The sequence below is a fragment of the Bubalus kerabau genome, chromosome 2 (genome assembly GCF_029407905.1).
Source record: "Bubalus kerabau isolate K-KA32 ecotype Philippines breed swamp buffalo chromosome 2, PCC_UOA_SB_1v2, whole genome shotgun sequence".
Classification (NCBI taxonomy): Eukaryota; Metazoa; Chordata; class Mammalia; order Artiodactyla; family Bovidae; genus Bubalus; species Bubalus kerabau.
Window position 1 is genome coordinate 180,364,846 of NC_073625.1, and position 13,049 is coordinate 180,377,894.

Sequence of the window (13,049 nt, forward strand, 5' to 3'; positions counted from 1 at the left end):
AATTGAATGTCAGAGAGAATATCTTTCAAAGTCGCAGTCGGCAGTTTGCATTTGGAAAACATTAGATTGTGAGTAAGGCTGGAGGTCACCAATGAGGCAGAAGGGCCCTTCCCCAACTGGGCAAAGTGGATGCAAGGCTGGGTGCCATCTGCTCTGTTCTGCAGGGGGACCCGTCACCAGGTGCCCTGCTCAGCTGCTGAGTTTTCCTTCAGAGAAAGCACAAATGAAAGCATGTGAGCAGGGCAGTGTAAACACAGTTCTAAAGAGTTGAAGTAAACGTGGCCCAGCTTTGCACCTGTGGTGAAGTCACTTCAAGAAGAATCCGTGTAATCAGTGAGTATTGTTGGTCTTTTGGTTTTCTCGGCTGGAAGCAACTGATGTCAGAGATGCATGGATTCAATTATTAGTTTACTTATTCAACAGATTTACTGTGTGAGGACTCTGCCCCAGGCCTGCAGGCTCAGCCATGAATAAGACATGCTTCCCAGTTTGGCAAAGCTCCCAGTCTGGGAATGTGGGATACAGATGCATCAACAGACCATTATAATACAGAGAGTGAGCATTATGATGGCGAGAAGCACAGGGAACTGAGGGGCCCCAGAAGAGAAGCAGCTGACCAAGTAGGAAGCCTCTGGGATGCCTTCAAGGGGAGCTGAGACTCAAAGCTTGGCCAGGAAGCAGCCAGGTGATACGAGGTGGGCCAGAGCATTGTTCCAACTTGGAATCCCAGGACAGACAGCAAGGCCATGGGTATCAGGGAAAGGGTCATGGGAGATCAGAGCAGGGGGTTGGAAAATGTGAAAAAATATGAGGAAGATGCATAGGTTTCCAAACTTCCATTTTCCAAGTCCCTCCTTTAAGCACTTTGCCACGTGTACGTGCTTGCTAAGTCACTTCAGTCGTGTCTGATTCTTTGCAACACTATGGACTGTAGCCCACCAAGCTCCTCTGTCCATGGGATTCTCCAGGCAATAGCACTGGAGTGGGTTGCCATGACCTCCTCCAAGTGATTTTCCCACCCAGGGTTCGAAAGAACCCTTATCTGTAATGTCTAGTTGCATTGGCAGGCAGGTTCTTTACCACTAGCGCCACCTGGGAAGCCTAAGCACCTTGGCTATATCCACATGTTAATTACACTGTCATTTAGTTACTCTTTCTTCTTAAAACCAAGGCATAGTTTTACTTAAATAAATTTATTTTAAAAGGAAAGTTGATGGTATCTGTGAAATAATATAGTATGTATTTTATGCACTGCATATTTTTTCTTTAGTATGCATTAAAATAAATGTATGACTATTATGAGTTTAAACAATTTAGACACATAAGTTCTTGCCAATTGATGCATTCATGGAAACCCAGCAGGTTGACCTGCTAGACTGCATTTCAGTCACAAGAAAATCTCTGAACAGTTATAGCTGAAGAAAGCCCCTCATATGGACCAATAGGCCCAGAAACTGGGTTTTGATCCAATGAAGAGATTTGGTTTAGAACCAGGAAGGACGAGAGCAGGCAACGTGCCTAGGCAACATATTGAAGGCATTTCCAGAATCCAAGCCTTGGTCCAGGATGACAGGCAGCCTGGGAACCCACTCAGGAGCAAGGCAAAGTTCAGTTTCAACCTCAGCAAACATGCGAGGTGAAGGGCAGAAATGATTAAGATGACAGATACAAGCAACTGTGAAGTTCACACAAACCCCACATCCACAGAGGTTAAGGATTGACCTTATCAGAGGCAAGAAGGCTTTTTACAGCAAACCTCAGGCACTGATTTGATTTCTATTTTTAGATCATGTTCCCAAATCTCTAGACGCAAAACAGATACCAGGCAACATTTATGGAGCCCTCACTAAAAATCGGAAATTAGACTGTGTGAATAATGGGGGCCCTCATTTCCTCCTCACAGAAACCTTGTGAGGTAGAGAATATGATCCCCATTTTATAGACACAAATCCTCCATGTGTCAATAAGTCACCCATGCTGAGTGACAGGATTGGGACATCCAGTAAGGAGTTCTGGGAGGACTCCTCACAAAGGATGGCAGTGTGCTTGTGAGTCAGAGAACAACCTTCAGACAAACAACCTGTGTTGAAATCCTGGCTCTTCAGTGTCGTCTAGAACAAGTTGCTTGAACTTGAGCCTCATTACTTAATTCATTTTCAAAATACGTATGATAATACCAGTTGAATAAATACTTGGTGTGCATGGTTCATAGCAAGTGCTCAAAAATAAAAATGTAGCAATAGTAGTAATTGCTATTACCAATTATATAATTTAATTTGTGATTATTATTTTTAAGAACTTCTCAAGTGGCCATAATTCCGGCTTCACCCTAGGAATACCTCCTCTAATTAGCTGATAGAAAGACTCACTTTAAATTCTAAATGAAGGATACTCTCCGCTTTTACACAGACTGAAGCATGATGCTGCTGCTGAGTCACTTCAGTCGTGTCCGACTCTGTGCAACCCCATAGACGGCAGCCCACCAGGCTCCCCCGTCCCTGGGATTCTCCAGGCAACAACACTGGAGTGGGTTGCCATTTCCTTCTCCAATGCATGAAAGTGAAAAGTGAAAGTGAAGTCGCTCAGTCGTGTCCTACCCTCAGCGACCCCATGGACTGCAGCCCACCAGGCTCCTCCGTCCATGGTATTTTCCAGGCAAGAGTACTGGAGTGGGGTGCCATTGCCTTCTCCATAGGAGGAGAGCAATCATGTTTAAAATAAAACCTCTTACCCATCAGAGACAGTTGGAGGGCTCAAACAGAACCTTGTGTACACCAGGACCAAGGGAAGGGAGCAGTGACCCCACAAGAGACCGAGCCAGACCTGCCTTTGAGTGCTTGAGGGTCTAGGCCTTGTCTCTAGCGCCATGGGTTCAATCGCGACTCTGGTGGTCACATAAGAGGCTACGGGAACCATGTGACTAGACTGGGAGGAGATGAGAAGGTGAGCTTGAGTTCTGCTAGAACTCCTGTCATTGCTCATTTCATTCACCCTCCAAACTGAATTACAGCAGCTGCATTTTCAGTCACAACACCCATCCAGCAGCACTCCCTGCTTCTTGGGGCCTGACCCTCTCCATGCATCTTCCTGTCTTCTCTCCTCATGAGTTCCTTTTCATCAGCCTTTAAACATGCTCAAGTTTTTCCCACTAAAACATAACAAGCAAAGGGGGCTTCATCCTGCTACTTCTTTCTTTTTCTTCTTCCCTTCAAAGTAGAGCTTTTTGAAAGATTGTGATGGCCTCTCTGTCTTCAGTTCAGCCAGTGTCTTCTGTCACTGCTTCTGCTGAAACTGCCCTACCAAGATTGCCCATGGCCTCCTGCAGCTAAACCCACAGCCAGTTTTCAATCCTTGCCTTATATCAGCCCTTCTTGGCAGCGCTGGGCCCTGGAGCTGCTGTTCTTTCCCTAAAAGGCTTTCCTTTGGCTCCACAGACATGGCACACTCTGGCTTTTCCTCGTTTCTTGCAGTGGCTTCATCCTGACCCCTCTGTGGGCCTCCATTTTCCAGGGCATCTTTTAAATATGGCTGTTTTCAATGCATCCACTTCTCTCCCCAACTTCACATCCTCATGCAGGAGACTCTTCCATTTCCATGGTTTTGCTGATCATCTAGAAGAAAGATGGCCCCCAAATCTATATAATCTACCCAAATCTCTTTGCTGAATTATGAACCCTATTTCCAATGGCCCATCAGCAACTCAGATTCAATTGTTACCCCCTCTCTCATATTTTCCTCCTTTCGTATCTTTTATTTCTGTGAATGGTATCAAAACCCACTCAGTTGCCCAAGCCACAAGTTTGGGGTGTCCTCCTCAACTCCTCCCACCCTCATCCCTGACAGCCAATCCACCTCTACCTTCTGCTGGTCTTACCTCCTTCATATTCCTCGAATTGGTCCACTTTTCATCCCCAGTGGTACTCCATACCCCCATCCAGACCACCATCAGCTCCTGCCTGCATTATTGCACCAGCCTCCTAACCAGGCTCCCAGAATTGAATCTAGTTCCTCCACTACATTTTCCATTTTGTGGCCAGAGTGATTTATAGAACATATTAATGCCCTTGCTTCAGTCCACTTTCCACCATTCGCACTTAGAACAGTACCCAGATTCCTCATACCACATAAGACCCTTCATGATCTAGCCCCTGCCTACCTGTCCAGGCATCCACTACCAAAATCTTCTTCTCCAGCCTTGTTGAACAGCCAGTGATCCCACAAACATGCCACCCACCCTATGGCTTGCAAATTTTCATCTGTGCTGCTACCTCCTCTTGCAAGGCGAGTTTCATCACGGACATCTCCCGCTTCCCGATTTGATAAGTCCTTTCCATCCTCAGTGAACCCCCTCACCAAGGCCTTTTTAGACCCTCTCGGATAATGGCAGTGCCTTTCTCTGGGCTTCCATAGCCATGTTTGTTTATTTCCCCACTAAAGTTATGTACGAAATTTAGTTCAGCTACCAAAGATGGTAGCTGGGAATTGGCATCGTAATCTGAGTCAGAGAACCATTTCCAAAGCTACATTAATTCACACTGTTGTTGCCAATATGAATTTAAAGATCAGAAAAGGAAACTGAAGTCTCATTGGAATGAAGAAACCTCTCTCTTTTAGAACAGCATAGCATGGGCTCAGCATCTCGGTAGCGTAGAAGTGGCTTATTTGCCCATCATTTTGTTTTTTGATTTCGCCTTTTCCTGTTGAATGTGTGGCTACAGGAAATCTTATAGTGGCTTTAGAAATGTAAAACAACTCTTAGAAGAAATTCATAGGGTACAAGGAGTGGCAAAGATGAAATAAAGTTTCCTTGCTCAGGGAAGTCCTGCCCATCCTTTCTGCCAAATTTGACATTGTCCTGAAGGGACAGGGAGCTGGTTCTGCTTTCAGGAGAATGACCATCCAGTGTGTTCCTTTGCCCTTCCAGTTTATCTTTACTGTCCCAGGGACGATGTCGCTTTCATTTCTGCATCTGTGGAACTTCGTACAGTGACTGACACTCGGTGGGAGGCTGCTTTCCCGGATTGGTACCCTGGGGAAGTTCATGACATCGTATCAAAGATGCAGGGTTGAAAGGGGGTGTGTTAAACTTCACACAACTAAAATTAGAATAGCCTACAATTGATTGCAGTTAAGAGTAAGTTAGAAAGATTCCCACTGAATACCTAGCAATTTATTTCTTTAAAAGCATGTTGTTTAAGGTCAGGGGCCTCTATAGGTGATGTAGGACATGTTAGATTTTCTCAACTCAAACTAATTGAAGTCACCCAATATGTGTGGAGCACCTTCCTGTGGCAGGCAGTGTGCTGCCTACAGAGATGAATAGGATGTGCTCCTGTGCCCACTTTCACTTTGGGGATCACTTTTCTATCACTTTCCCCACATTTCTATCTGGCAACATTTGTGTGCCAGCCATGATTCCCAGCAACACAGGGCCGGCCCATCAAGGGCTTGTGATAATATGGTCAACCCAAGACGGATGCAAATGTGGTGGGAAAGGAGAGGAAGCATCTTCTTTTCTCTCAGGTGAGTGATACAGGTCTATCTGCTGCTGCCCACGGATTGTCCAGCCCACCCACGCTGAGGTCTGCAGAATGTGTTGCCCCCACCCACCTCCAACTCCCAGGCCTGCTGCTCTCTGAGAAGGACTGAGAGTTTGTTCTTAGACCTCTGTGCTCCCGTTCTGTTCTCAATATGAAACTGCTGATCTTAAGAGACTCTTGGTGGTGATTAATTCAACATTTGATCTCAATCAACTTGAATGACTTCCTTCCTTTGATAACCTTTCTGTGACCTCAGTGACTCCCCTGTACCACCACTAGCCCCTAGCCCTATTGGTATTTTGGACAATATAAAACGTCTGGCACCTTTTGAAAATGATCCTGTGACTTCTTTATGAACTGCAAGGTGTGGCAATGAACACAGGGCTCACTCTACAGGGATCTTCTTTGAGCCTTCTTGGCGGCAGCGAACCCTGGATGATGCCTGTCTACTACTGGTACCCTATCATGCTATGCTTCTCCTTTTACTCACTTTCACAGTAGGAATTAATCATGCTTAGTTAGTTGGTGCCCGAGCCATTATTACCCATGCCCCTTGATATTCCTGGAGTCCTAGTCCTGTGTCCTCACTGGTTTCTACTCACTTCACAAATGGATGATCAAGGGTATATTCCAATTCTCGTTGGATTTAAATTATCCTAAGGGTCCTTAGTGCACTTCCCTGGTGGCTCAGACAGTAAAGAATCTGCCTGCAATGCAGGATACCTGGGTTTGATCCTTGAGTTAGGGAGATCCCTGGAGAAGAGAATGGCGTGGCAACCCACTCCAGTATTCTTGCCTGGAGAATTCCATGGACAGAGGAGCCTGGCGGGCTGCAGTCCACAGGGTTACAAAGAGTCAGACACAGCTGAGCAACCACTACTACTACTAGGAGTCCTTGGTGTGAGCCCAGTGAACTCCTTCTACAGTTACCTTGGTGGGGGGCGGGTACAGGGAGGCAGAAGGAGGTGTATGACCTCAGTAGTATGTGTGCCTGTTCAACATCTAAGAACTTCAGTGGTTTTTCAGATATGCAATAAGTACATGTCTGTAGATTTATCTATTCTATCCTTCATTCCTATCTTTGAGTATTGGAGAGGGGCAAGCAGAGGACACAGGGAGGTGAGTCATAATCTTCAAGGCTTTCCCACAAATCACTTCCATTCCAATAACTCCTGATCCAGGAACATGGATTAAGCATCTCCCACCTGCCTCCCATGTCACCCCCACCCCTGTGACTCTTGGTGATTCAGGTGGCTCCCCTGGGAGCTACACCCTGGGCTGAACAGCACAGCTGTAGATTTCATTTCCTTAAGCTGGTTCTTAGGGCCACAGGCCGGAGAAGGCAGTGGCACCCCGCTCCAGTACTCTTGCCTGGAAAATCCCATGGACGGAGGAGCCTGGTAGGCTTCAGTCCATGGGGTCGCTAAGAGTCGGACACAACTGAGCGACTTCACTTTCACTTTTCACCTTCATGCATTGGAGAAGGAAATGGCAACCCACTCCAGTGTTCTTGCCTGGAGAATCCCAGGGACGGGGGAGCCTGGTGGGCTTCCGTCTATGGGGTCGCACAGAGTCGGACATGACTGAAGCGACTTAGCAGCAGCAGCAGCAGGGCCACAGGCCACTGACTACTGTGCAAAGTGTGTTTTAAAGGAAGCATCTGAATTAGAACTAATTCTCCTCCATAGGGTGAGGCAGCCTCGCTGAAATGCGTAAGACTGGGGTCTTGCTGGCACCAGCCTTCTCCCCAGGGGCTCTTTTGACGGTGTGAGTAGAGTCACCTAGTGCCAGTGGGCACAGATGCCTCGTGCAGGAGACCAGCCTCTCCCATCCCTCATGCCCAAGAGTGAGAGGCTTCATTCCCCTCTTTCTGAGTAACTCGAGAACCTCGATGTCTATCAAGCCCCGAGTCAAGGGCTTTACCTCTATTGTCACGGTTAGGAAGTCAGGTTACTGCAGTGGTTCTCAAAGTGTGGTCCCCAAACCAATGACATCAGCATGACCTGGCAACTTATGAGAAGTGCACATTTTCAGGTTCCCCTCCTGAGATCTGCTGAATCAGAAAACTTGGAGGTGGGGCCCAGAGATGTGTGTTTTATTGACTATACCCTCCAGGTGATGCTGGTCAGGCACAGGTGTAAGTCCTGCTGGGATGGCAGGCGAGAGTGTGGAGTGGCTCACCACAGCCTGACTCCACCATTCTATGATCTAGGTAAGGTCTCTGTCCTTCAGTTTCCTCACCTGAAATGGGGCATCTGCTAAAGGTTAATACAGGTAAAGCACTTAGGAACATGCCTGGCATGGAGAGCCTGCCCCACAGTGTTAGCTAGGCTTCCTCCAAGGTATTAATAGTTATCACTAGCTGACTATTCACTTGAGGAGACTGAGGTCAGAGAGATTAGTGACTGCCATGCTCAGAGGAAGGGCGAGGGGTCTCACTCACCAGAGACACTCTGCATCATTGTAGACAGTTGTGTTCAGGCTTGGCCATGCCCCTCCTACTGGGAACTAGGCAGAGGGTGCCTGAGCCTTGACTCTGTTGACCCCTCATGTTTTCCCCTTGGGTATGTTGGATTCTTTCTCTCTTTCATGGGATCTTATGGACACACCAAAGGGCTTGCCGTGACCCTCGCCTTGACCATGCTTTGTCCACAGCCAGGAGGTGGAGGTGGACTGGCCTTGGTGGAGTCACAGTGAGGATGTTGGGTTTAGGAGGCTGCTTGAGAAATGTGGTGACAAATTAGAATTCATTCCTGTGGAAAACTGAGACTAGATTAGCCAAATTGCCTAGCCTCATGAGACATGGCGTGGATCGAGGTCTTTGGGGATAATTCACAAATTATGCATGGAATTGGTGAGCTATTAATGAGGGAGGTTCTCTCCTCTACCTGCTGTATGGCTGGATGGGGCCATATGCAAGTCTGCTGAGACAGTTTGGATCGTCTCCTCCCAGCCTCTCACGAAGCAAAGGATGGAGCTTTCAGATAGGGCCCCCCCTGCATCAGAGCCTGTGAGCCTGTCTGAAGGGACTTCAAGAAGGTAAGTGTCTCTCCAGGTAAAGTTCCCTGAGAATAGGTAAAAAGGCTAATCTCACCTTAAATATGTTTGAAATTACCTAAGTGGGAAACCTAGCTTCTTTCTCTGACTACCGCACCTCCCCCAACACACACACACCAACTGCATGTTCACAGACCCCACAAGGAAGGGCCTGGATTAGTCTTCAGTGGCTTTCACAAAATTCACTTGGATGTGAAATCCTTGAATGCAGTGTGTAAACTGAGCTGAGGGCAGAGTCTGTGTTGCTGGTGATTATTTATGTTAATTTGCCCGTGACTTCTTGTGCTGTATATTGGAGGCTTTGGAGCCTCCTGTTTATTTGGCTCTTTTTTGGGGTCACATCAGTGAGAGTGATTCTCACACATTCTGCTTCTTGGGTGTCGTGGGGTCTGGGATTTCCCCCCACCCCTTATTAGGGGAAGAAAGGCAGTTATTAAGGATTCTCCCATACCATGGGGAGGGACCCGCTGGCGTCTGGGAATACACACTCTGACACCATTCTATGTAAACCCGGACATGCTTCTGCTCATTTTAATTAGACAGATAAAATTAGCAAGGAGATTAAGGAAAAAGGAGAAATTAAAAATATTTAAATGTTAGGTGGAATTTACAAAAGTGAATTGAACAATGAGGTACAGGAAGGAATGCAGAGAAACACAGACACATCTGAAACGTTCCTCAGATGCCACACAGCTCAAGCCAGTCCCCAGATGAGGGGAAGAAGAACTCTCTTCCTCACCTTCTTGAATTAGGTTCGGGGGATGTGGAAGAACATTCTCCAGAAACACCTTCCTTCTCCTTCTCTTCAGATGTCACCAAGAATAACGAATCAGTCAGTATCATTCTCGAATGGCCCACACTGCATCCAATTCAAACCACTCACCTGTTTCCTATCTGAATTTGCAAGCTTTCCGGAGATTTTTTCCCTTTTCATTTTATTTTTCTCCCTACTCTCTCTCCCCACTGAGCCAACAGGCCAATGGGGCCAATCAGAAAACCAGACCGACAACATGCTCCAGCCCCTGTGGATTTTCCAGGGGCAAAGACGTCCCAGCTCTTTCTTGTTTGCATCTGTTACGAACAAGCAGTTACCTGATAACACAGACATACATAGGCGTGCCTTTGCACACGGAAACAGGTGTTTTTTGTTTTTTTTTTTTTTTCCAATTTGTGGTTTCTTTTTCCTTTTTGCAGAAAATGCAAACAAAAGAAAAACAAGGTTTTCAATTGAAGGTACATCTCTTCTTCAATATGAAGACATTAATTGAATTGGTTGGATCCCCCATGCAGTGGTCAGCAAGGTCCTTTGGCAACTGACATAACATCTGGAGTCTCAGGAGCTGGGGTTTGTTTGAAGAAACTTCCCTACACAAGTCATGAGCAAAGGGAGATGGATGTGCGGGGAGGGAGAGGGCTCGTGGGGAGGAGGACAAAAGGAGAAAAGAAAAGAACGTCATTGGTGAGGAAGAAAATGGGAAATTACTTCTGTTTCTTCCCTCGACCTCCTTCCCTTTCTTCTTGCCAGTGGATGACTCCAGCCCACCCAGGGTGCGAGCTGAGTTCACTCTTGGGGTCTTTGACGCTTACTGTTTTGTCTTCACTTCCACTGAACATCACCTTTATGTATTTTTATGCTTACATATTTGGTTCCCCACGGCACCTTAAACGTGCATCAGTCACTGAGAAATGAAGGTTGCCTATTAGGAATAGGTCCAGCTTATTCTTCATTATGAGAACGCATTTCTCAGGTGAGAAGCCAGTCTCTCCAGAACATTCCACAGTGGTCAACCTCTGGTTCCCCTTGAGCCTAGTCCTTTTCCTTCCTCTCCTCCCCACAGAAAACAAGAGTTGTCATGCCATTGCCGTTGGTGACTGACTCATCTGGACCCTCATAGACAGAATGCTGTTCAGGATCTTCTTCTGATGACCTGCCAGGGTGACCCCTATTCTCAGGAGGTCTCTAGGAGGGAAAAAGCCACAAAGAAGGGACATTAGTGCTTTCCACTGGTCAGAACTCATCACAGAAGGCAAGCTTCTAATAATAGTGGGGTAGGCAAGAAAAGATGTTTAGAATCCAATGTGCCCAAGTTTATCGGAGGCTGGCAAACATCTAACTCAATATTCCCTTTCTCAATCTCAATTTCTCCATGCAGTGGCCCTTGCTTCCAATGCCCCCTCCAGCTTAGAAGACCCTGAAAGTGCTGTGCATTCTTCTTCACCTACAGGTTCTGGAGCAGCCTTTTCATTGTGTCCATGACCCTAGGCGGACTAGAACTTTCCTCTGCTATTTTTTTTTTTTTTAACACTCCAAGCACAGACTGTATGGGGCTTTGGTTATTCTGTGAGGTTTCTGCCTAAATTAGTGATCACCCATTGTGATTGAAAAGATGTAGGGCTTGCCTAGTTTTCTGATGTTTTCCCCTGAGTTTCCATTTTCTGCTTCTGTTAGAATTTTAATGTCATGAATTTTTAAGAAGGGTGATCTCAAAATAACTTTCAAATATCTGCCCAAGCAGGAATCCAAGGAAGATGTTTAGGATAGGGATTTGGACTGGATTCATCTATGAGCTGTGAGTCTTAATATGAACAAGTTCATGGCTTATATTTGACTTTGGGGAGACCCATGCATCTTCCTTTAGTTAATAATATTACATTATTTGAGTGCTTCCCATGTGCCACATACTAATTCATTTATACCCATGGAAGCATTTCATAAAAACTGCCAAACCACTCAGAGTCGATGATAATAATTTACCAGCAATCATTTCTCACCTGTGTCCTGCGGGTAGACAATAGACAAGTGCCTTATATATACTATTCCACTTACCTCTCACCACAAACCAATGAGGTGGGTACTATTATTATTTGCATATTTATAGACGAGGCAAGCAGGGCTTAAAGAAGTTAAGTAACATGTTCAAGATCACACAGCAGGTAAGCAGTGGTGGAGCTGGGCTTCAAACTCAGGACGGCCTGGCTCTCAGTTACCCTGCACGGCTGCTCTCAGAATTCTTCTAATGTCCTGACTGTACTCCCTGAAGACCCCCCTGCCCCAGCAGAGCAGATGGGTCTGAGCACTGTACGTGAGATTCATGGGGAGGCCCCTGTACTGGCTTCCCGTCTACACCTGGGCCCCCCAACCCCTCCTTTCAGCTGGTGGTCAGCCTCCCTTGGGTTGCAGCTGGCCTAGATTGTCAAATTGTCCATGTCTTTTCAGCAAATACTTTTGAGAGGTATCCTTGAATTCTGAATTCACAAATTGTCCTGCAATCTACTTTATTTAGGTACACGTGTTCTTTTCCCACCTTTTATCACTCAAGAAGCAAAGGAAATTGCTCCAATAGTGTGTGGACATTTTTTACTTTTAACTAAATCCCTTAATTTTCAGTTTCACTTTCCTTTTATTTTTCCCCTAGCTCTTTATCATGTGGCTATTCCCAGACTGAAGGAATGACTCCACTTGATTCCTTAGGCTTGTGGAGGATCAGGTGATGCGGGTCCCCATACTCATCCCATGACAGTGGGAAATCAGATACAGTCCTGTGTTCATGGACACTCACTCCACTTCTAAACCCAAGCATCCTTTTTAGCTCTGTAAGATGGGGAAGCTGGTTTTCCACTGGGAAGGGCTTATTTTTTATTTTTGGTGTCTGATGATAATTCATGATGGCAAGGGCTTTTTAAGGCATCACCGGGAATTGAACTCAAGTGTGAAAAAATGAATTCTGGTGTTTAGTGGATCCAAGGCTAGAGGGACATCCAAGCCATTTCCCAAGAGAAAGTGGAGGTTCCATCATTTCTGGAGGGAATAAACCTGAGAGATATGAAGCTGGACTCTAGGAAAATTGATTGCAGACTAGCAGGCTGGGACAGAAGGCTGAGGGTCAATAAGCTGTCCCCCTGGCACCCAAATGCTAGAGTTGGAAGACCCCCACCTCTCCCCAGGGACTCAGTAACTGGCCCACCCCAGGATGGAATCCCAGCCCAGAGCACTGTGTCTGAAACAGCACAGGTTTCAGTGTTTGTCCATTACCTGGCAGACTGACCAGGGGAAATATGTGTCACAGGCCACCAACCCCAGCTGCAGCAGGGCAGCTGGTCAGGTCCCTGCTGGTGTGTGTGTGTGTGTATGCATGTGTGTTCAGAAGTTGACTCTTGCCCACTGTAATCCAGATGCAGATTTGAGTCAATGCACATTAGAATTACCTAGGGAGTTTTAACATCCGGATGCCCAGGTCTCACCATGTCCCAAATCAATCATAAGATCTGGGTGTAGGAATCAGTAGTTAAAAGGATCTCAGGAGACTCAGTGTACATGCAGCAAAGTACAGCCCCATGTGTCCCCAGTTGGATAGGCGGGAGCATACGGAGCCAGCAGTCAGGAAAGCAGGCTTCAGTTCCCGCTTCGTCACTCCTGACAGCCCAGTCTCCAGGCACTAATGCCATCGCCTT

At 46.5% G+C, this 13,049-nt stretch overlaps 1 protein-coding gene across 1 annotated transcript in view; it reads right to left on the bottom strand.

The window, feature by feature from the left end:
• Positions 1-9,978: 9,978 nt before the first annotated feature.
• Positions 9,979-13,049, bottom strand: part of EPHB1 (EPH receptor B1) — a 462,131-nt gene continuing 459,060 nt past the window's right edge. Inside the window, exon 16 of the mRNA XM_055569620.1 lies at positions 9,979-10,557. Within this exon, the coding sequence (XP_055425595.1) occupies positions 10,449-10,557 (109 nt within the window). The 3' untranslated portion in view covers positions 9,979-10,448. The remainder of the gene's footprint in view (positions 10,558-13,049) is intronic.